Source organism: Cibotium barometz, chromosome 28 (assembly GCF_041138505.1).
Source record: "Cibotium barometz isolate CiBa-2024 chromosome 28, ASM4113850v1, whole genome shotgun sequence".
NCBI lineage: Eukaryota > Viridiplantae > Streptophyta > Polypodiopsida > Cyatheales > Cibotiaceae > Cibotium > Cibotium barometz.
Genome location: NC_141073.1, coordinates 1,041,180 through 1,065,563, shown reverse-complemented (window position 1 = coordinate 1,065,563; position 24,384 = coordinate 1,041,180). Strand labels below are relative to the sequence as shown.

Sequence of the window (24,384 nt, the reverse complement as noted above, 5' to 3'; positions counted from 1 at the left end):
CTCAATTCCATCATGAGGAGGGGCTGATTTATGAGTCGGTTCCTTGAGAAGACTTTCATGAGCTTTAATAGATGACCTGTGGGGAGGAGAAACATGTGCGGTAGAGGCATGATGAGAGGTAGCAGACGCCTCTTCTCTTTCCTGTCGCACAATAGATTTAAGCTTTGATGTTTCAGCTGCATGTTGATTCATAAGAGGAGGCTTTTTAAACCTAAGCCCTCCTTCCTTTCGAGTAACTACATCACCTTGTCCCATGAGGTAAGAGACAGCCATATCTCTTGGTTGAACCCCCAATTCCATGGCAACATTTTCCAATGCATCATTCACAAAAGGAGAATGCTTTGACACACGAGATACATGCCTTGACTGTGAGTCTTCATGCATATCCTTGAGTTGTTTTTGCATCATACATAATTGCCTTTTGAGGTCTGCAATTTCAGCCTGCATAGCATCATGTGCATCACTCTGTATAGCCTTCTCCTTACCTCGGGATGGCTGTCCCATATATACATGAGTTGCATTTCCTTCCCTTCTAACATAAGATGGCTGTCCGGCATGTGCAATACCATCATGTGACCCAAGAAAAACATTTTCAGCAGTGTATTGTTCATGCATTTGAGTATCATCATGCACATTGTCTCCTCTTGGCTTCACATATGTACTCTTCCTTGGATTTACATCCCGTGAAGTACCTGTTTGGCTCGCCATAATGCTTAAGAATGCTAACAGCTAGTGTAAGCTAGATTAGGACCGTCTTCCACACAGAAAGGAGGAAGATCCTAGGCTCTGATACCAATGAGATTCCCCCGGTCGGGGTTGAGCACAATCTTGGCAAACACTTAAGCTATTAACATAATTAAACAATTTTAAATGGCGCAACACAATAGAGTAAGAAGCTGAATTTTATTTTTGCACACTGCACTAGGGCCGGAAAGGGCCGACCCCCCCTTGTAATAGATTTTATTATCAAGGAAAACTGTTACAAGCCTCACGGGCATTCACATGCCAAACTGTTCAAGTGCATCCATGATCATGAAAACAGCATTGCAAACAAATTTGTCGTAGACGATGGAATCCATAGCTTCACTTGAGAGTAGCTTCGTTCCTTGATTCCTTGAAGCTTGTCAAACGCAGCTATGCTCCACTGGCATCCATACACATACACATGTGTGTGCCAGGACCGAGACATAGGAGACCATATTGACAAAGCATTCGAATCTCAAATTGAAAATTGCTTGCAAAATGCTCTTACCAAGTATTGGACGATCAATGTCGAGCTCCACCTCCGTGCGGACGAACTACAGCTTGAATGTGACCGTTTTCCACTTCCGGCTGAAATTAGGGTTTCTGATTTTTAGGGTTTTAAGCAGGTTATATGAGTCCAAAATTGGGCATTTTGGGCTCTTTAGATGCCTATGAGTAAGGGGCACAGCTTGGTATGGTTTCCTCCAAAATTAGGGTTTCTGAAATTAGGGTTTCTGCAGAATTAGGGTTTCTGAAAATTAGGGTTTCAGCAGAATTTGGGGGCAGTAGAATGGTTAGGAGACTCCATATTCATTTAGAAGAGAGAGAGAGAGTGAAAAGATGAGCAACTGGAGGCTTAACTGTGAAAGGAAGAATCTTCAAGCTTTCCATTGAAGCTGGGAGCAAGAGGGAATGAAAATCAGCACTCTCACCAAGCAAAAAGTTAGAGAGAATAACAAAAATAGGCTCTCTTGAAGGGGGGCGCCTATTTCTAGAGAGAGAGTGTAGAGAGAGGTAATTTTCAAAATGAGTAATAGCATGGTGGCAGGTCCTCATACTGCCACCCAGTCCATAACCATCCCTTTTCCACACAAATTTAGTGGGAAGGGTGCCTGGACACTCGCCTAGCCGACCGGAAGGGAATTCTAGTCTATTCTTACTTATAGTTTGTCCGCCCGAGCTTTAATGAAGTGTGGACGCCCAATCTCACTTATAACTTGGGCGGACACACTTTTTAAAGTGTGGACCTGCAAAACAAAGAATACATTGCTTTAACTCATAAAAGAGTAAAGTGGTGTACTTACCACCTGTCTACAGCCCACAAACGAGGTCAGAATACAGTTTCACTCGCACGGTTCACAAGAGGGCGTCCCCTACATGTGAACTACACAAACAAATCTTGCATGCAATCAAATAGTTCATGCAAAGACAGGATTTTTAACTTGCAAACATGTTATGCAAGGATGCATTGAACAGTCTCTCTATTCATTTAGCTTGTAGTCCGTGGTACCACACTCTGGATTTGGGCGCAGATACACAATCCCAACCCATATATCCAGCCTACTGGCTCTCGGTGTAGACATAAGTCCCCAACCATAAGATGCCAGTCCATCCTACAGAACTCGTCCATAGGCCTGAAGCGCAGAGAATGCCCAAATAGTGACACAGAGGGCCTATACCACCCCCCACAGCAGCCACCTATACCTCAGCCACAAGAGCCTCGACCTACCACAGCTAGCTTCCTTACCCACTCGATGGTAAAGGAAGCTATCCACCGCCTACAGCATGGACGGGCCGCCGACCATAGGGGCCTGCAGGGTGAGCATCTCATATACGCAGTAGATTCTTTGGCTCCTTTTCTTGCACACATGTTAAACAGGGCACTAGCAGAGGGTTTGCCTCCGGAGTGGACGATGCACACCATTGTGCCGATTCACAAAACACGGGATATGCTCGATCCGAGCAACTATAGGACGAGTATGGTTGGCCACGTGTTGGCCAAACTCTATGGTGCAGTGTTGGAGCAAGAGCTTAGCTTATATGCTAAGCGAGCAAGTTTACGCTCATCAGGGCAGGCAGGCTTCAGGAGAGCTTTCTCTACCACTGACCATGTATTCACTTTGAGATGTATGATTGATCAGGCCAGAGTGAGGTAGAGAAAGCTCTATTGCTGCTTTGTGGATTTCCGCAAGGCATTTGACATAGTACCACGAGAGAGGCTCTTTCAGCGCCTACAGTCTCTTGGCATACCAGGAGATATGACATGGGGCATCTATGCATTATATGAGTAGGTTTTTGGGCGAGTCAGATGTCCAGGAGGTATGTCCGAGACTATTGCTAGCACCATTGGTGTGAAGCAAGGATGCCCACTTTCCCCCACGCTATTTGGGTTATACATTGATGAGGTGGCTGACTTCATTACACGGAGAGGCGGAGATGGAGTTGATTTAGCAGGTACCTCAGTACATATTATGCTTTATGCTGATGATATTGTATTAGTGTCTGAGTCTCCAGGAGGTCTACAGCAGCATCTACATGCACTCGATGATTTCTGCACACAGAGGGGTCTTACTGTGAACCTTGGGAAAACCAAGGTTATGGTCTTTCATACATTGAGACAGGGCAGGAGTCAGCTCACATTCACTCTCGCAGGACGCCTGGTGGAGGTGGTGACATCATACGTGTACCTAGGAATTACCTTCTCTGCAGCAACCACACGCTTCACCATGCGGTCAACAACCAGAGCTAGATTGACACGGAGATATGCAGCATTGGGTATGCTAGAGAGAGAGTGCCACCAGGCGCATTTTCAGGAGCCCCGGACAAAGGGGTGGCTATTTGACACATTAGTCACACTGGCACTGATGTATGGAGCAGCGGTATGGGCGCCAGGCCTTGCTACCCATTGGTGGACACAGATAGAGAGACCATAGGCCCTCATGATGGCACGCATGATACGCAGCAAACCGTCAGTACCTCATGACATTATCCGAGCAGAGTTTGCTGCGCCTCCTATGATGGTAGAGGCCATATTCCAGACTATATGCCTGCTAGACAGATTCAGAGAGATGCCACAGGACAAATTGTCATACAGAGCTTTTGAGGCATCTAGACAACTGGCTGAGGCAGGAGACAGAGGATCATGGTATGCACAAGTCACACATTGGTTCTCACAGCATGGCCTAGACATGGATCATCTACCATCATTCCAGTATGACAACCACATATCTGTCTCTCTCATAGTGAGAGGAACAGAGTATTGAGACAGGACCTATGGCAGCTCTATACAACACGAGAGACATGGATATCGCCTACACAGCCTCTTCCACCGAAGATACTCTGTTCAGAGTATTGAGACAGGACCTATGGCAGCTCTATACAACACGAGAGACATGGATATTGCCTACACAGCCTCTTCCACCGAAGATGCTATACTACAGAGATCACTTCATGAGTATCACTGAGGATGGATTTATAGAGAGGCCTAGATACATGGAGGGCTTTTTACCACACGGCTCCCGAGTGGCTATTGGTCAGCTTAGAGTTTCATCACATCGATTGGAGATCGAGACTGGCAAAGCAGCACGGATCCCCCGAGAGGAGAGGGTATGCAGATTGTGCAAAGAGGAGGTGGAGAGTGAGAAGCATTATGTATGCAGATGCAGAGCATATACAGCCATCAGAGAGAGAGATCCCATTTTATTCAGAGAGCCACATTCCCTACGCCAGATCTTTGTGGCAGCAGACCAGCGCATACTGGGGAGATTCATTCTAGACATACAGTGTCACAGAGAGACATCATTACAGGCTCAGACATCTCCAGAGGGGGAACGACAGACACATATTACTACATTTTTCCAAAGATCCATCCCACTCCCAGCCCCTAATTACTCTCCAGAGAGCAGAGACACTCAGAGCCCGCAGGAGACAGAGGACACCTGGCTTTCGGACACCACGCCTATACCAGAGAGAGATGACAGAGATCAGAGCTCAGTTTCACAGAGAGGGTGCAGAGCAACTGGCTCGCTTCAGAGCAGACCCAAGCATGTTCTTCAGGGAGTTGTGGACACCCCCTTCATTGATGTATACCATTTTATACCCCCAGTATGGTACACGATGGAGCTAGCTAGGTTGCATATCATGATTGTATACTCCATGCATATTGAAACCGATCCCGTCAAGTGGGAAAGACTCCGTTGGACACCCACACGCTTAATAGCACAACTTTAAAACCACAAATTTGAAATGGACAACTTAAAACAACTTGAAAAAATAAATGAACAGAAATGGAAAGATGGACACCAGCACTGGGGCCGGAACGGGCCGACCCCCCCCCCTCAATATATGATATATTTATTGGGAGTATTTAATGAATACATTGCTCCATGGGTTCTGAGAACCAGATAATGTCCATGTACATATGAAAACAGTACCAAACAAACAGGCTCGAATTTCGATGAAGAAAACTCGAAGCAGAACGACCACTAGTGTGGTCCAATCTCTACGGTCCTGTGCTTTCACTGGACTCCGCGGAGAGCGCCTCACTGGTGTTCCGAGACCACGCACAAACAGGCGCTCTCGTACTAACGCCTGGCTCTCCCGATCTCAGCACCTATGGACCGAGGTTCGCCAATATAGCTTGGACAACCCGGCACCGAACGGGTGTTGGCCGAGCGGGATGAATCCTTTATCAGATTTAAACATAAATTACTTTATTCAAATCTGAAAATCACTTACTTGTAGATGGTTGATAGAAAACCAAAACTTGTGGTGTTTGTGTAGAATATGAAGCCACCCTTGTTGTAGAAACAGTTGCTTCGTGTAGAACCATCAAGACAAGCACCACCACAAAGGGTACAGCCGCCTGCTGTGAGAGAAGAAGCATCCACTTGCAAAGGAGGAGAGGCTTGGCTGCAGTGTAGAGGAACCCAAACAGAGTTGCCTGAGGGCAATGTTCTTACTGGCCGGAACACAAGCGCATAGCCCCAGCCGTCTGTAGGGACATGCGTAGCTTGGAGAGGTGCAGCCGGTAGAAGATGAGCAGCCCGCAGCCGGAAGAGGATGGGCAGCCTGCAAGTACTGTCACCTGGGAGAGTAGCCGCCTGTAGGAAGGGAAAGAGAAGTGATGCAGGCGCCTGCTGTGGCAATTTGTTGGAAAACAGGCGCAGCCCACTTGCAGTAAAGTCAGCCGCCTGTAGAGAGACAGGCGCAGCCAGCAGCAGAGGGTACTGCAGTCGTGCAAGGAAGGCAGCCAGCCGCTTGGGAAAAAACAAGCGAAGAGAAGATGGTCGCCGGTTTCTCCACGCAAGAAGGTGGTAGCGATGGGTGATGAACAAACGCAAGAAGCGATTCCATTCCTACGCTTGAAGGAGGGAGCTTTTTTTAATAAAATTAAAGTGAAGTTAACTTGGTGATACCCACGTTTGCATGTGGGTGGGGAGTTTGGGTAGGTGCCCATGCCCACCCCCACACTCACTTAAAGTGGGGCTCCCCACCTTGGCCCCTAAGTGGGTGCCCAAAGGGGGTGCCCATATTTAAGTAAATGTGAACACCTAACCTTATAAAACAAAGGGGTTAGAATAAAATATTAAAAACAACATGTGCAACATACTTACCACCTGTTCACATGCACCAAAACTCGTCAGAATACATGGCAGACTTCACGACTCACTGGCAGGCGTCCCCGCTCAGTAAGTAACACGTCAAGCAGGCAAACACACAAATACATGTCATGCGAAAACAGTTTCAAACATGCAAAATATGTGTGCATGTGCAAATAGTAACATGGACATATCTCCCGTTCATGGAACAAGTACAAAATATCTGTCGGCACAAAACTGGCACGACATAAAAACATAAAAACCTGGTCTTCCTATGGAGTGACAGTCCCATAGGTAAGACACAGTTCCAGGCACGAGTTTCCCTATGGTGTGACAGTCCCATAGGTAAAACACGGCACGAATACTGGCTCTTCCATGGCGTGACAGTCCCATGGATCGAACACAGTCCAGGTCATACACGGGTGGCACTGGTCTGGCTCCCGTCCATACGACACCATCTTGCTAACACACGGGTGGCACCAGTCTGGCTCCCGTCCATGTCAGCAAAATACTGGCCTCTTCACATGAGACACCGGCCTGGCCTCAAGTGAACGAGACGCAAAAACTAGGAATGGACCAAATGGTCGGCCAATTGGTGACATCCCCCCAAGCCTCAAGATATGCCTGTAACAACTGCGGATAATCTGCAAAATAATCCTCATTTACCCATTTGGCATCAATAGGCAAATAATTCTTAAACTTCACAAGGTATCTCCTGGAAAGCTTTCCTGCAGGTAGCTTTCTCTCCTTGTGAAAAACAATCTGTTCTGGCTGGAGGATCTCCTCAAGCTCTTCAATCTCTGGCGGATCTTCTGTGACAGGCTCATCAGGATCTGGCCCCACATATTTCCGGAATAGACTCACATGAAAAGCATTGTGAATCTTCCAATGACTAGGTAAAGCAAGGCTGTAGGACACTTCATTGATTTTGTGAATCACCTTGAAGGGTCCATAATAGCGAGGAGAAAGCTTAGGATATGATCCTTCTCGTCCTGGCCTCTTCCGAAGGCTAGCCTTCTCAAATTTCAGCAATACCCAATCAGCTTCTTTGACTTCCATGTCCCTTCTATGCTTGTCAGCAGCCATTTTATGCTTATCTTGAGATCTTGCAATGGCTGTGCGCACCTGACCAAAGGCAACAGCCAAGTCACGAACATATTCATCAGCTGCAAATATCTCATCCTTTGTTCGAAGGATGGGTGGCAAGACCACTCTGCCATAAATAATCTCAAACGGAGCCTTTCCTGTGGAAGCATGGATCGTATTGTTGTAGGCAAACTCAACAAGTGGAAGATACTTCTCCCATGCACTCTTTTGATCTGCCACATAACATTTCAATAAATCCAACACTGCTGAATTTGCAGCTTCACTTTGGCCATCCGTTTGGGGATGATAAGCTGATGAAAACTCAAGCTTAGTACCCATATTATGAAACAAAGTCCTCCAAAATAGGCTTGTAGTCCTGGGATCTCTATCCCCAACAATGGATTTAGGCATACCATGATGCTTGAAAATGTTAGCAAGAAAAAGCTTTACCATATGATCAGCTTTGATGGTTTTCTTGACGGGCAAGAAGTGAGCTTGCTTGCTAAACCTGTCCACAATAGTCCAAATAGCATCATTCCCATGCTGGGATCTAGGCAAATCCATAATAAAATCCATCGTGATACTTTCCCAAGGTTGCGAGGGAATAGGCAATGGCTGAAGCAAACCTGGAGGCTTTTGCCTATCAAATTTCACCTTTTGGCAAGTGATACATGCACGCACATAAGCCTCAATGTCTTTACGCATGCTTGGCCAAAAGAAATACCTCTGAATCATACGAGTGGTAGGCATAATACCTCTATGACCAGCATAAGGTGGAGCGTGACATTCGTCCATAACCTTTGGACGCAAATCCTTCACCACACATAGGCAATTATCCTTCATAAGATAACCCTCGTTGATAACATAAGAGGCATGTGAATGACCAGCCATCAAATCAGTCCATATATGGCAAAAATCAGCATCCAAATGATACAAATCTCTCATAGCAGATAGGTCTCTATGAGAGGCCACTGAGACTGCAGCAACATAAGGCCTCCTAGATAGTGCATCGGCCACCACATTTTTCTTTCCTGGGGTATGCACAATTTGAAAATGAAACATGGAAAGGAAATTTGCCATTCTCATCTGCTTCTCTGAAAGCTTGGTTTGAGATAGAAAGTATCTCAAGCTTTGATGATCTGTCTTGACTACAAATTCAGCCCCAAGAAGGTAATGTTTCCAAATCTTTAAGGCGTGAATTACAGCCAAGAGCTCTTTCTCATAGATATCCATATGAAGCTCAGCATCATGCAAACGACGGCTCTCGTATGCAACTGCATGCCCTTCTTGATTTAGGACAGCTCCTATGCAATCACCACAAGCATCACATTCAACCACGAATGACTTGTGCAAGTCAGGAACAATCAATACTGGACCACATATGATCGCATGCTTGAGCTGCAAGAAAGCATCCTGTTCCTTTGAAGTCCATTTGAAAGCAGTTTTCTTCTTCGTGAGATCATGTAGAGGAGTGGCAATCATGGCGAAATGCCTTATGAAACGCCTGTAATAGGAACATAATCCCAGAAAACTACGTACTTGATGTACGTTTTGCAATTCGGGCGAATTCCGAATAGTCTCTATCTTTGCAGGATCCATTGTAACTCCATCCTTGGATACAATATGACCCAGATAACGAATCTCTGAAAGGAAAAACTCACTTTTCTTGGCATTGACGAAAAGTTTATGCTTCCGCAACTCTTCGAACACTGTGACCAAATGAGTTCTGTGTTCCTGCTCATTCTTGGAGAAAACCAAGATATCATCAAAGAAGACTCCTGTAAACTTGCGATGGGATCGGAATATCCTATCCATCATACAATTAAAAGTAGCAGGAGCATTGGTGAGACCAAAAGGCATTACCAAGAATTCATATAATCCGAAGGCTGTCCTGAATGCAGTCTTATGGACATCTTGTGGCACCACGCGTATCTGGTGATAACCACTCTTCAAGTCAAGTCTGCTAAAGCAAGCTGAGCCATCAAGCTTATCCAAGATATCATCAATACGCGGAATTGGGAATCTGTTCTTGATGGTAAGCTTGTTCAAAGCTCTATAGTCTACACACATACGGAATGATCCGTCCTTCTTTTGAACAAGAAGCACAGGAGAGCAGTAAGGTGAGGAACTGGGCTGAACCAAACCTTTCTCTAAAAGCTCGTTTACCTGCTTCATAATTTCTTCTTGTTGTGCAGCACTCACTCGGTATGCGGGTTTGTTAGGTGGAGAACTACCTGGCACAAGATCTATACGGTGATCTTCGGGCCTTTGGGGAGGTAATTCACCTGGCAACGAGTCAGCAAAACAGTCTTTGAATGCATTAAGAAAATTCAGCCTATCATTAGTCATAGCATCCACATTTTGATGATTTGGCATAAGACTATCACACACAAAAACCAAGTACGCTGAAAGACTCTTTTTCATTTCTTTATTAATTTGGATGTGTGATACAAGTGGGATAGAATCCCCTTCTTTGCCAGCATCAATAAAATGCATGTGGCCTTTATGCATAAAAGAAATCATATTAGACTTGTAGTCTTTGCAGGGCTCAAGCCTATGGTGCCACGGCTTGCCCAACAATACATCACATCCATTCAAAGGAGCAACTAGGAAATGCTCATTATCAAGGTAGCCCTGTATATGAATACGCAACTTCCCAATCAAAGGGGTAACCTGCACCTCTTTACCAATAAATGCAGCTTCGGCTTCAATCTGAGGTCCCATGTTTTCAACCTCAATACCCAATGCAGCTGCCATTTGCATAGAGATGAAATTGTCAGTTGCACAGTCATCAAACATGAAGAGTGCGGGCTGATCCTTGATTTGCCCCCAAGCCTTGCAAACCATTCGCTCTTTTGCATCATGACCTGTATTACCTTGCACATCAGGAACTGCATGAACATTTGCTTTGGTGTGCTTGTCCTCGTGCTTTGGTTTGCGATCTGGGCATTGTCGGAACATGTGGTCTTTGCTACCACAAGAAAAGCATTTTCCATCCTTAGCATATTGCTCTCTTTGCTCCGGGGTTAAGCCGAATTTGTTCTTCCTTGGGCCCTGTTCTTTAGATGTGTTATTTTCAGCTTTACCACCCTTGTAAGGCTCCCGGAAGTTCTTTTTAGGTGGCTGTCCACCCTTTTGCTGATTTGGGGCAGCCTTGTCCTTCCCCTTGGAACCTCCTTGATCCTGCTTGATCTTGAGCACCAATTGCTCCGTAGCAAGAGCAGAAGCTGTGAGTTGTTGCAAGGTATGTTTTGGGTGCAATTCAATACCCGATCTAAAAGCAGGTTGCAATCCAGAACGAAACTTCCTCTTTCTTTCATCCTCAGTGATTAGCATGAAGGGAGTCACTTCCAGCAACACTTTCCAGAATTTGTTAACATACTGTTGCACACTCTCATTATCTTTTTGTTCCAGCCTGTCCCACTTTTGAGTGAGAGTTTGCTCTGCATTTTGCTCTGCATTGGGTGGCAAGAACTGAGCATAAAATCTATCTTTGAATTCCTTCCAAGTAGAAATGGGATCCTTGGTGATCTTTTCAGTGATCCACCAATGGGCAGCAGTCCCTTTCAGAAACATGCTAGCATGGCGCACCTTCCACTTTTCTGTAAAGTCCTCATCGCTAAAAGCAATGTCGAACTGTGCCACAAACGCTAACACCTTAGAAGCATCATGTTCACCATGAAAGACATCAAATTTGACAGATTTATCACCTGCTTTGAATTCCTTGAGCTTCCTGGCATGAGGCTCATGGTCTTCTCTTTTTCTTTTCCCCTTATCCAATGGGGTAGCCCTGTCTGCATGGGCTCCATGGGCCGTCATAGAAGCTTCATGGGGCACGGTGGCATGTGCTCCACGAACTCGAAACTCAGATGCATGTGACTTACCTGCATATGGCATGGTCTCTCCATGAGACAACTCAGAAGGCAAAATTTTTCTGGAAGCAGACCTGTCACCATGAGGTACATATCTTGCATGCATGTGACTTTGATGCCCTCCATGAGCACTGGCATACATATATCTATCAGGCTTTGTGCCTTGTGGAGAGGATGCATGTCGAGAGGTGACAGTCACCTCTTCCTTTTGCATAAAAGATTTCAGCCTTTGAGATGCAGGATCTCCATGCTTCAAACGAGGTGGATTTCTGAATTTCAGCTCTCCGTCATCCCCCTCTTTGATATCACCTTTGCGAAGGAGATAGGCAAGTGCCAACTCCCTTGGTTTCTTGCCCACTTCACGAGCCATTGATTCAAAAGTTACATCAACCATAGCATCAGCCTTCCTGGCTTCAATAGCACTTTGCAGATGGGGATCTTCATGCAAAAACTTTAACTCTTGCTCTTGAGCCTGCAAAAGTTTTCTCATATGTTCCATTTCAGCCCTCATAGCATCAGGCTCTTCTTCAAACATAACTGTCTTCCCTGGAGACAGTTGACCCTTTGATTCACGATCCATAACCCTTTCAAGGGGCTTGTGTCTACCTCGCAGGGCATCAGACCCACGAGAGGCACTAGATGGACCCCTCGAATTTGGCACTTCCAAAGGGTTGCCTTGGCTGTCCATTGTGTTTTAAGTTTGCTAAAAGCGGGATGTCCAGTACACAGGTTCGTTTCCCCACTAGGAAGAGGGAAACAACCGTGCTCTGATACCAATGAAACCGATCCCGTCAAGTGGGAAAGACTCCGTTGGACACCCACACGCTTAATAGCACAACTTTAAAACCACAAATTTGAAATGGACAACTTAAAACAACTTGAAAAAATAAATGAACAGAAATGGAAAGATGGACACCAGCACTGGGGCCGGAACGGGCCGACCCCCCCCCCTCAATATATGATATATTTATTGGGAGTATTTAATGAATACAATGCTCCATGGGTTCTGAGAACCAGATAATGTCCATGTACATATGAAAACAGTACCAAACAAACAGGCTCGAATTTCGATGAAGAAAACTCGAAGCAGAACGACCACTAGTGTGGTCCAATCTCTACGGTCCTGTGCTTTCACTGGACTCCGCGGAGAGCGCCTCACTGGTGTTCCGAGACCACGCACAAACAGGCGCTCTCGTACTAACGCCTGGCTCTCCCGATCTCAGCACCTATGGACCGAGGTTCGCCAATATAGCTTGGACAACCCGGCACCGAACGGGTGTTGGCCGAGCGGGATGAATCCTTTATCAGATTTAAACATAAATTACTTTATTCAAATCTGAAAATCACTTACTTGTAGATGGTTGATAGAAAACCAAAACTTGTGGTGTTTGTGTAGAATATGAAGCCACCCTTGTTGTAGAAACAGTTGCTTCGTGTAGAACCATCAAGACAAGCACCACCACAAAGCGTACAGCCGCCTGCTGTGAGAGAAGAAGCATCCACTTGCAAAGGAGGAGAGGCTTGGCTGCAGTGTAGAGGAACCCAAACAGAGTTGCCTGAGGGCAATGTTCTTACTGGCCGGAACACAAGCGCATAGCCCCAGCCGTCTGTAGGGACATGCGTAGCTTGGAGAGGTGCAGCCGGTAGAAGATGAGCAGCCCGCAGCCGGAAGAGGATGGGCAGCCTGCAAGTACTGTCACCTGGGAGAGTAGCCGCCTGTAGGAAGGGAAAGAGAAGTGATGCAGGCGCCTGCTGTGGCAATTTGTTGGAAAACAGGCGCAGCCCACTTGCAGTAAAGTCAGCCGCCTGTAGAGAGACAGGCGCAGCCAGCAGCAGAGGGTACTGCAGTCGTGCAAGGAAGGCAGCCAGCCGCTTGGGAAAAAACAAGCGAAGAGAAGATGGTCGCCGGTTTCTCCACGCAAGAAGGTGGTAGCGATGGGTGATGAACAAACGCAAGAAGCGATTCCATTCCTACGCTTGAAGGAGGGAGCTTTTTTTAATAAAATTAAAGTGAAGTTAACTTGGTGATACCCACGTTTGCATGTGGGTGGGGAGTTTGGGTAGGTGCCCATGCCCACCCCCACACTCACTTAAAGTGGGGCTCCCCACCTTGGCCCCTAAGTGGGTGCCCAAAGGGGGTGCCCATATTTAAGTAAATGTGAACACCTAACCTTATAAAACAAAGGGGTTAGAATAAAATATTAAAAACAACATGTGCAACATACTTACCACCTGTTCACATGCACCAAAACTCGTCAGAATACATGGCAGACTTCACGACTCACTGGCAGGCGTCCCCGCTCAGTAAGTAACACGTCAAGCAGGCAAACACACAAATACATGTCATGCGAAAACAGTTTCAAACATGCAAAATATGTGTGCATGTGCAAATAGTAACATGGACATATCTCCCGTTCATGGAACAAGTACAAAATATCTGTCGGCACAAAACTGGCACGACATAAAAACATAAAAACCTGGTCTTCCTATGGAGTGACAGTCCCATAGGTAAGACACAGTTCCAGGCACGAGTTTCCCTATGGTGTGACAGTCCCATAGGTAAAACACGGCACGAATACTGGCTCTTCCATGGCGTGACAGTCCCATGGATCGAACACAGTCCAGGTCATTCACGGGTGGCACTGGTCTGGCTCCCGTCCATACGACACCATCCTGCTAACACACGGGTGGCACCAGTCTGGCTCCCGTCCATGTCAGCAAAATACTGGCCTCTTCACATGAGACACCGGCCTGGCCTCAAGTGAACGAGACGCAAAAACTAGGAATGGACCAAATGGTCGGACACATATAGCTTTGCATTCTCCTAGTAGTAGAGCTCCATCCCCTCCCCCACTCATTGTACTTATTGCACACCCAGATTCAGCTTTTTAGTTCAGTACTTTTTCATTTTGTTGGGATGACAGAGGATACCCCATACAGGTACACCGATCTGTCTCATAGGCCGAGTTCGGTCTTTTGGAAGACGTTAATAAAATCTTTCTTTCTTTCTTTCTTTCTCTCTCTCTCTCTCTCTCTCTCTTCCACCCATCCATGTCTATGCACCAAGTCACCATGGCTTGATCTCTCCATCTCTCCTTCCACTCACACTCTCTCATGGCTGAAACCATGTTCACCTACAAGAGCCACCTTAGCTATGTTTCATACTCCTTCAATGATGTGTTTTTTTACTGCTGCGTTTTATCTCTTGAATTGTATCTTTCTCACCAGTGCAGCCTCAGCCATTAACGCAAGCTACAGAGAGGTCTGTGCGCAGTCAATAGAGGCTATGAAGAAAAATGCCAAGTCTAACCAGCCTGTAAAAGCATAAGCACACATTACAAAGCTGTCCAACAGATGCTACCTCATGTGAAAGGGGACAAAGGGCAAGCAATTGGAGCAAAAAGCACGAGGGGCAGCAAGTATGTGCATTTTAGCCCACACCTTGTGGAATTCAAAAAAAGTATATTCCTATAAATGCAAGGTGGGTTGACAAAGAATACTTCACCAACTATCTGCAGCTTGTTTAGGCATACCCCAATGCTTTTCAGTTAAGAACAATTGTTTAAAAGCTGAGGTGGAGGGGAGGAGGGGAAGCACGGTTTTCTTTTTTTTTCTTTTTTTCTTTTTTCTTTTTTTTTTGGGGGGGGGGGGGGGCGGTGGGGGGTTTGGTTTTCATCATTTGGCCACTGAAATGGTCCTCTCCAGTCTCGTACAACTTTACGGGGGCCAGGTAATCTTCGTGCTACCCAAATTGAGGCCATTGTGTGGATCTGAGTGTCTCGAATCACAGTTTTTCTGCCCATTTTGCGGCCAATGCATGGATCCAAATGTGCAGGATTCCAGTTCCATGCTTTGCGATGACCCAGAGATGTGCCCGAAAATGCCACTGCTCTACCTGCTCTACAGATGTCCGGTTCACAAGCCTGCTACACCAACGTGTGAATAGTGTGACTACATTGTATGCTGAAATGTTTGTACTGTGTGAATAAGGTAAGTGTTGGGAATCAAGATCTTACCTGTGAGAACCCACTCATACAAGTGTGGTAGTATGTGTGTGTAAAAGGCTATGAAGCCTGAATATGTGTGTGCGTGTGTGAACATCCTCTAGCAAATGAGTAAACACCCACTTATGTGTTTGTGTGTGAACCACCTCTTAGAGAGGTATCAATAATATCTAGATATTTGTGTTTGCTATGACATAAGCAGTGATATCACCAGGATAACCTTTGCACTTATAAAAGATACATGCACTTCATTGAAAATCAATCAAGCAACTATCACATCATTCTTGAGTTGTGTACTTCTCATTGTCTCGTGGGCAGTTGCACCAGAGGACAGGATATGCCAGCTTTGTCATAAAGAGGCTGAGACAGAGGTCCACTATATATGCCCATGCCCCGTATACTATGAGGTCAGGGGGAGGTTCCACTGCCTCTTCCGAGGCGGATTTGGACCACTTTCCAGGATCATGGATTTCCCAGACCAAAGATGCCTGGGGCTCTTCCTTCGAGTCCCACTGACATAGGGAGTCCTTATTGCAGCCCAGACCAACTACACCCACCCGAGGACCAACAAAGAGAGCTCTCACTGACTTCTTCCAGACTAGAGCTCCGAAAGCAGATCCACCCACTACATTCGACCTCCAAGTTGATGCAGGAGCCCGGCCGAGAGGAGTGACACTAGACAGAGCCATCAAGCTATGCAGAGCCCGACGCCCCCGACCCCATGGCCCCCACCCATGCTCCCGTCACCATAGGAGGATCAGAGCCATCATTTCCCACCACCACAGGACTTTCTCTCGTCGGCCCAGCTTTACTACATTGGGTACCATGATGTAGTGCCAGGATATTTTAGGGTGATGTGAGAGCTTGACGCTCTTTGTATTGGGATCAGCTTTGGCATTTTAGCTCTTGTTCCTTTCTTTTATTTTTAGCACCCATGATGATGTATTCCATGGACATGATGTAATCTTTTGGTCTCATAGGTCATTTTGGCCTCTTTTGTAGATGTTAATATAACTTTCTTTCTTTCTCTCTATCACTATCAGCTCCAACACCATAGGCATGGCTTTCATCTATGAGCCTCCATAGCTAGCTGCTCTTCTCTTATTCCAACATGGTAGAGCATTCCTTTCCTCCCTGTCTGAGACCATTCTCACCATCGTTGCTGCCGCCTATCTGCCTACGCGTGCATTGAATGCTGCCGCCCCTTGTCATAGCTAAGCTAAGCTTAGTTAGCTCTATCTGCTACCCAGCACTACAATCACAGAGCAACACATAGCAGCGGCACCGACAATCACCAAATTGCACATAGCAATTGCTACAGCCCGCAAGCTCGACTAGTGCAAGCAACCACATGAACTGCGTCGTCACACATCTCAAAGAAAATTATCTACAGAAATTCCAAAATCAACAAATCGAAGTGCTTTTGCAGAATATCACTCAAGATTTTAAAAAATTATTTTGGGGCTTTTTCATTTTTTCTAAAAATCTTGCATAATCGAAGCATTAATCTCAGATCCCCCAACATTTTTCAAAATTGAGGGTGTATATCAAGCATTGGAGAGTTGCTTCAGCCTCCTGTAGCCTCAGATTCAAAAAAAACCCTACCCTAATCTTTGGAAACCTTTGATTTTCCAGAGCATAAGATGAAAATTGTGCTCTATGGTATGATGCAACATCTGAGCCACCAAATGAGTAGGCCAAGTTGGTATCAAGGGGTGGTGATGATAAATGTGCTGCTCTACAGAGCACAAATGTGTGTTTTTCCCTATGTGTGTAAAAGTTCATTGTGTCTTTTCTATGACAAGATATACGTTTGTGTTTTGTATGTTAGACCAAGTTGTGTTTTTGTGCTCTAGATCAAGTGTTTATCATGGTCGTAACCACCTCTCGTCACCTTATGATGTAGGCCATGTGGATTTGACTACGGGTCCTAATTTATCCTTGCAATAGCAAGAGAGATAGCCCTTGAGGAGGGTTCGTTAGGAAGTGAGGCCTTATCTCCATGGTGGCTGTGGTGAGTGTGTGCTTGATCTAAGTGCGTTTGTACTTGCAACATTGCGTGTTGTTTTCAGTTATGTTTGTGATCTGATCTTGTTTTCAGTTATGTTTGTGATCTGATCTTGTGCACTCTACCCTTGGGATCCTATAACTGGCATGAGAAACCAGAGCCATGAGACTAGATTTATCCTTGACACACCATGAGGTAATCCCTTGAGGGGGGAGATTGTTAGGAATCAAGGTCTTACCTATGTGAACTCACTCATATAAGTGTGGTAGTGTGTGTGTGAGAAACGCTATTCAGCCTGAATATGTGTGTGCATATGTGAACATCCTCTAGCAAAAAAGTAAACACCCACTTATGTGTTTGTGTGTGTGAACGACCTCTTAGAGCGGTATCAATAGTATCTAGATATTTGTGTGTGATGTGAAATAACCACTGATGTCAAGAGGAGAACCTTTGTACTTATAAAAGGTATATGTACTTCATTGAAAATCAATCAAACAACTATCACTTCATTCTTGAGTCATGTACTTCTCATTCTCTCTCTAGCTCTCTCTCCCTCTCTTTCTTTCTCTATCATTGTTGGCTCCAACACCATAGCCATGGCTTTCATCTATGAGCCTCCATAGCTAGCTGCTCTTCTCTTTTACTAGAACCTTTCTACTTATAAAAGGTATATGTACTTCATTGAAAATCAATCAAGCAACTATCACATCATTCTTGAGTCGTGTACTTCTCACTCTCTCTCTAGCTCTCTCTTTCTATCTCTATCTCTATCACTATCGGCTCCAACACCATAGCCATGGCTTTCATCTATGAACCTCCATGGCTAGCTGCTCAGGTCTCCATGCCCAAGCTAAGGCTTCACCCTAATCCTTAGTGCTACACGCCCCTAGCCCTAAACCTAGGCCTATCGGGATGTAACACTTTGGGTCTTTCGTAGATGTTTAATACAATCTCTCTCTCAGCTCTGCATTGCATTCTTGTATACCCTACGCATATAGGTTGCATACTGAGCCTCTAGCAATAGTGCTCCATCCATCACACCCCCCCACTAGCTCAGTACTTTCATACTTTATTTCATGTTCATTTTGTCCTTTTTTTCTGGACATCCAGAAGACATTGACAGTTGTACATTGATTTGTCTCATAGGTCGAGTTCGGCCTCTAGTAGAAGTTAATACAGCTTTCTTTCTTTCTTTCTCTCTCTCTCTCTCTCTCTCTCTCTCTCTCTCTCTCTCTCTCTCTCACACACACACACACAAGTGCAATGAGGATAGCTATAGGCCAGATTAGGGTTTCCTCACATCACTTGTAGCTGGAGACAGGGAGAGCTGTCAGGATTGATAGAGAGGAGAGGATCTGTTGGTTGACACAGAGGAGCATTACATTTGTAGATGCCCTGTATATTATGAGATCAGAGGGAGATTTCATTGCCTTATCAGAGATGGATTTGGGCCACTCTCCCAGGTCATGGATTACCCTGATCAGAGATGTCTTTGACTATACCTCATGGAGCTTCACCAACACAAAGAGAGCTTGATGCATGCAATAAATGGGTGACCCATCCTGTGCAAGGTCCACATGGGCGCAGCCCACTAAGGGGCACATAGCCCAAAAAAAGCAGCCCACAGAGGCTCATGCAGGCTTCTAAGAGAGAAAAAGGCAGCGAAGAGAGGAGAAATGTTACGCAGGCAGCAAAGAGAGAAAGCAACGGATAAGGGTTAAAAGAGAGAGAAGGGCAGCATGGAGAGAGTGTGTGTGTGGCGCCTAATGAGTGGCGCAACCTCACCTCACACTAAGGGGGAAGGACAAGACAAATGAGCCCACAACTTATGGGGATGGTCAAGACTACTAGAGCACCGCCCACCAGTGCCACAATCGAGCTGTGAAAGATGTTGGAGGCAATTCAAGAATGAAATGGCTGGAAGGTGTATTGGATTATCCCACATAAAGAGGCATGGGAAGTTGACTAGCCATAGATAGGCTAGAGTGGCACCTTGTCACTCATCTCCCCTGGCAAGTATTTTTGGGGGACAGCACAATGGAAGATGGGAACCTGGTGGTGTGGTTTGTTGCAGCGCCCAATGGGGGGTGGTGGTCACCTTTGGTGGAGCGTTGCTTGGTTGTCCTAATGGCCTGTTGTGCTTGGACCTGTAGACACTGCTGCCACTTCTCACATGGTATCAGAGCTCAGGCTTGTGCCTCGCTCCTGCCTTCAGGAGGCTCGAATGGAGGAGGGTGTTGGAGGCAATTCCAGCATGAAACGGCTGGAAGGTGTGTTGGATTATCCCACATGAGCACATGGGAAGTCGAAGAGCTACATATAGGCTAAGTGGCACCTTGTCAGTGTCATCTCCCCCGGCCAGTCTTTGTAGGGATCAAGCAGCACACCGGAAGAGGGGAGCCCGGTGGGGGGTTTGAGGTATTGCTCGTGGTGCGTTGCCTAGTCGTCCTGATGGCCTGGGTTGTGCTTGGATGTGGCGGCGCCACTGACTTCTCACAAAAGCACCTCTAGCAAGAACCATCTTAAGAATGAATGGTCAACTAAGAAGGCCACTTTCAAAAGGGGGAAAGAGAAGACAACTGAGCCCACATTCTATGGGGATGGTAAAGACTACTAGAGCACCGCACAAATACACAACGGTGCCACAATGTCGAGCTGTGAAAGCACCTCTAGCAAGAACCACCTTAAGAATGAATGGTCCACTAAGAAGTCCATCTTCAAAAGGGGTGAGCCAGGATTATGCTCCGGTGATGTTGGAGGAGACGGTATAATTGAGCTGACTCGAGAGGAAGAGACTCCGTGTAGTCTTGGCTGGGCCTGAAGAAATGCAAGTTCGAAGAACCCAAAGCAAGAGGACCCCCGCGGAGAGGGAGCGGGGATTGTTGCATAAGCCTCCTGAGCATAGTACTCCCATCCACACCTAGCTGTGCACATCTATCTACACTCATCCTCTGACCTGCTCATGCCAGATTCAAGATTCAAGAAATGGCCGTATCCTCTAAGCCTAGCTGCCTCAATCTACTGTTGATGGGACTGTCTGCGAATAAAACTAGGACTGTTTCCATTTGTGCTTGTGATTGGTTCTACTCTTATAAGGAACCCTCACAAAAACCTTGTGTGGAAGGGTACTAGGGTTTTAAAACTATTGGAGTATAATCGGCATACAACCTGAACATTATCAGAAATTTTCCCAAATTAAAAGAAAATTTAATCCTTTGCTGGTAATTTTCTGAGTGCTAGAACTTCTTGTGGATCAAGTGACAAGTGACAAAACAATGATAACAGTTTTACAAATTCCTAGATATAGCAAAACCACTCCGCACCTGTTAGGGTAGGCAAAAGTAAAATCTCCATTTGAGCATTGAAAATGTTATAAAAACAAAAAATCACCTTCCCATAACGTAGTCGTACATAAGGATCGCTTTTTCCAGTTCTGTCCTTTGCAGCAAGATTTCTACCTTCCAAGACCATGATTTTTAGTGTTCTCCCTGTGTGTGTTTCAAAGCTAGGTAAAGATTGCAGTGCGCTCAAAATTGTCCCATTTGAAGAATCACCACCAGTCCTTGATCCATCAGTAAACTGCCACTCTTTAACCAGAAGCTTCACAGACAGCTGTGCCGCACAAAAGAAAGTCAAGGTCAATCCAATACGAAGTTATTACAAGCATTTCATGAGGATCCTCAACAGTTTGAAGCGGGCACCGTTGTCAAGCTGTGCCTCAAAGCGTTATAGTACAGCATTTCAAACATACCTTTGCATCCCCATATCCATGGATAGGTATCTCCATTACAACTTCCTTCTCACAATTCTCAGCACGATCTGCAAGCACTCGGTTTTTAGACCCAGAAGTCCAAAATATAGTTGATCCATCATCAACATATTTGACCTGAACATTGTTGGTGAACATATCTCAAATTAATTGACAGGAGACTTGATTAGAGAAGCATTATCCCTGTAGCAGAGAACAAAGTTATTTCTGTATCTTGCTTCATCTCCTCAACTACATGTTCCTAGGACCCCTTGTGACATAATAAAACTCACCTTCACTTCACAACTGCCACGAAAGTCATACTTTACATTGCTTGAACCCTGCTCATAAACATTGAAATGGATGGTGCCCGCACTCTCGTGTAAAATCATATTGAAGGAATCGTTCCATCTTGGTGAGCCGCAATGCTGGGAGACCTGTGTGCTCCTGGTCAAGCCTTCCAAGGTTACCTCCACAAAGGTGGTCATTCGCCTGGAAAATGAACCTCCATGTGCAATCCCAGATCCATTTGTATATGATCTTTTATCAGATTGCATTTTTGAACTAGCCACAGAAGCCAAATTTTCTGCCGATATAACTGTTACAGATATCACTCCACCAGTGGCACGCTTCTTCATACTTACAGCTGGCAGAGGGAAGCATCTCCTTTGAGGCTCAACCATAGTTCTAACCATAGTGTCTAGAAACAATCTCTCCTGTTTGTAAGATTAATGCGACCACACATTTAGAGCAATCCAAACAGAGAACTTGCTATTAAGATTAATGCATACAAAGCCCTGACCAGCCAAGATGCAACAGGGGGCAATTCTGTGGCAGGAAGAGACTGTCCTCCACCTCCAAATGCCAGACCAATTCGGACTTCAGGAGGACTTGTAAAAGAATAGACAAAAGCCTGACCATCAAGAATTGGTACAATCCGAAGCTGCCAGTAAAAGAAGGGATCACATAAAGACAGTCCCCTTTTCTCTTAATCCCAGACACAGTTTATCCCAAAGACAAAAAAGAGAGGAAAATTTACATCACCCTTGATGTGAAGACTATTGATGACAAAGCGAGCCATGCCTTTGAAAGGGCCTGCCAGTTTTGCTGCTAAAAGCACCTTCATCTCATTGGTTTCCCATTCAAATCCCATGTGCAGAGCTTGCTTCAAACTCAAGCATCAAGAATGGCCTCAGTCAAGAGCAATACACCACAACCCAAACAACATCGACTAAGAGTTACTTTCTTTGTTACAGCTTTAGACCTATAGACTGTGATGTGGAACCTTCACATGCACAAGCACAAGCATCCACATATATGAATGCATCGAAATTTGCAATAATGCAAGGATGGCCATGGGCATGCGCTCACACTTCTAGGCATGGATAAGTCTTATTTTTCCCTTTGACAAGGCAAATAGTCAAGCTGAAGGAATCCGTATGGCTGATAATATTTTGGAACAGCACCGAAAAAAGAGAGAATATAAAAAGAAGCCTGGAAGCAAACGTGCAAACAACTTAAATAACCCAGATGAAAACAGCAGCTTGCTGTAAGACTAACCTCGTCAGCTTCAGTTAACCAATATGTTCTTTGCAATCCCAAACTAGGAGGAGATATACCAAGAAAAAACTCCTGCAGCTCAATGCTTCTCTGTAGAGCAAAAGCAGACTTAAGAAGTCGCCAAGCACGAAATCATATAAAACGCAATGATTTTAAAATGCAAAAATAGCACTGTAGGTAAGGAGGCACCACTGTACGTACAAATGGGTGAGGCCTTTTCTCCTTCAATCTTTTCTGCATTTTTAAAGCCCAAAGTACACATTATACAATACATTGTGAAACTTCCAGCCCAAGCAAACACCAGCTTAACAGTCTAATCTATGAGATGACACAAAGGATGCCTGCCCTTTTTTGAAGAAGAACAGAATTTACAGAGCCCGATGAAAAGCATGTAGCTGAAGAATATTTGAATCTTCAAACCCATTCATCGAACGAGGAGAAATAGGAATACATGCCAGCAAAGCTCAAAAGACAGGAGGGTTAAATTTACCGACACCCTGAAACTTACCATCATGATTGTGGAAAACATATTTGAGAGTTTTGGCTCCATAAAACTGAGCCACAAATTGGTCATCAACTTGTTAATCCATTCACAAGGCTCCAAAGGGGTTTTGGGCTGCAGAGATATAGCATATATAGAATGTTGGTGGAAAAAACGTGATTTCAAACAGGATTTTTTATAGAAATAACATTTGTCTAGCTTTATACTCAATTGTGACTGCAAGATGATGAAAATCCATACAGATGTATAAAGTATGTGTCGTTTCCACCTATTGTTCAGATCTTCAAGGAGAATATTGCGTTTGTACCTTCCATACTGCAGGCAAAAGGTATGGAACTTATTACTCTTAAGCACAAACAAGTAGGTTTTGCATATGCATAGAATGGCAAGCAATTACAGATGTATGGGCTTTGCTGCTTTGCATATGCATAGAATGGCAAGCACTTATGAACCTACAAACAGGCATTTGGTACATCTTCTACAAGATCGCAGTCCCAATTCTCTCAATTATGCAACCCCAAACCCTAATTCAGCCTGTATTGTTAATTTGTTGCTTCTATTTAATACACAAAACAGTTCACAAACTGTAGACAGGGCTTCTTCCTTCAATGCACCTCCAAGACTTGCATCCCCCCAGCATGTATGTTTCTTTCCTCAAAGCCCCTTTTTAGAAACTTCTCAATTGGGCTTCTACCCACAGGCTCGGCTGAAACCCCCCTTGCCTGGTGCTTCCCAAGTGGCCTGTCCTCTCGTAAGGCTAAAACCCTCTTTTGGGCCCTTCACCTCAATTAAAAATAATGCATTGCGGCCTTCCCTCTTCATATTAGCCATCTCGAGCATTGGGATAATCCCTCTACATTCCCTAATTACACACCCGTTCTAGGGGGATTCCGTGATACATGACATAACATTTCCTCCCCCTAAGAATCATTCACATCCTTCGAGACAATATCAAGAAATCTCTTTTTTAGAATTTGCATTGCTTACTTTCGTTCCTTTGGCCTATCCTTCTATTTCACCAAATATTCAGAGTACTTAGTATGTCAAGAACATCTTGTCCTCACATCTTAAATCTTCTCTTATTCGTGTAGAAGACTAGGTCTGCCAATGCTCTTCACGAGATTCCTAGGTAGGACTTAGCTGTGGTAACAATACTCAGATACTAGCTAGCCAATTATGGTTGTGATTTGCGCCAGTGAGTAGCTACATGCACAACATCACTTAGGGTGTCGACATGGTTTGTCATTTTTAAGTGCTATG

The 24,384-nt window shown here is 45.2% G+C and overlaps 1 protein-coding gene across 2 annotated transcripts in view; it reads right to left on the bottom strand.

Moving 5' to 3' along the window:
• The window catches only part of LOC147622383 (synaptotagmin-2-like), a 127,598-nt gene that overhangs the window by 62,446 nt on the left and 40,768 nt on the right, over positions 1 to 24,384 (bottom strand). For both annotated transcript variants that reach the window (XM_086821916.1, XM_086821917.1), the window contains exons 2-10: positions 23,365 to 23,439; positions 23,131 to 23,238; positions 22,824 to 22,856; positions 22,623 to 22,712; positions 22,102 to 22,227; positions 21,865 to 22,005; positions 21,356 to 21,778; positions 21,066 to 21,200; positions 20,705 to 20,926 (exon numbers count right to left, since the gene is read on the bottom strand). In XM_086821916.1, the coding sequence (XP_086678042.1) occupies positions 20,705 to 20,926; positions 21,066 to 21,200; positions 21,356 to 21,778; positions 21,865 to 22,005; positions 22,102 to 22,227; positions 22,623 to 22,712; positions 22,824 to 22,856; positions 23,131 to 23,238; positions 23,365 to 23,439 (1,353 nt within the window). The remainder of the gene's footprint in view (positions 1 to 20,704; positions 20,927 to 21,065; positions 21,201 to 21,355; positions 21,779 to 21,864; positions 22,006 to 22,101; positions 22,228 to 22,622; positions 22,713 to 22,823; positions 22,857 to 23,130; positions 23,239 to 23,364; positions 23,440 to 24,384) is intronic.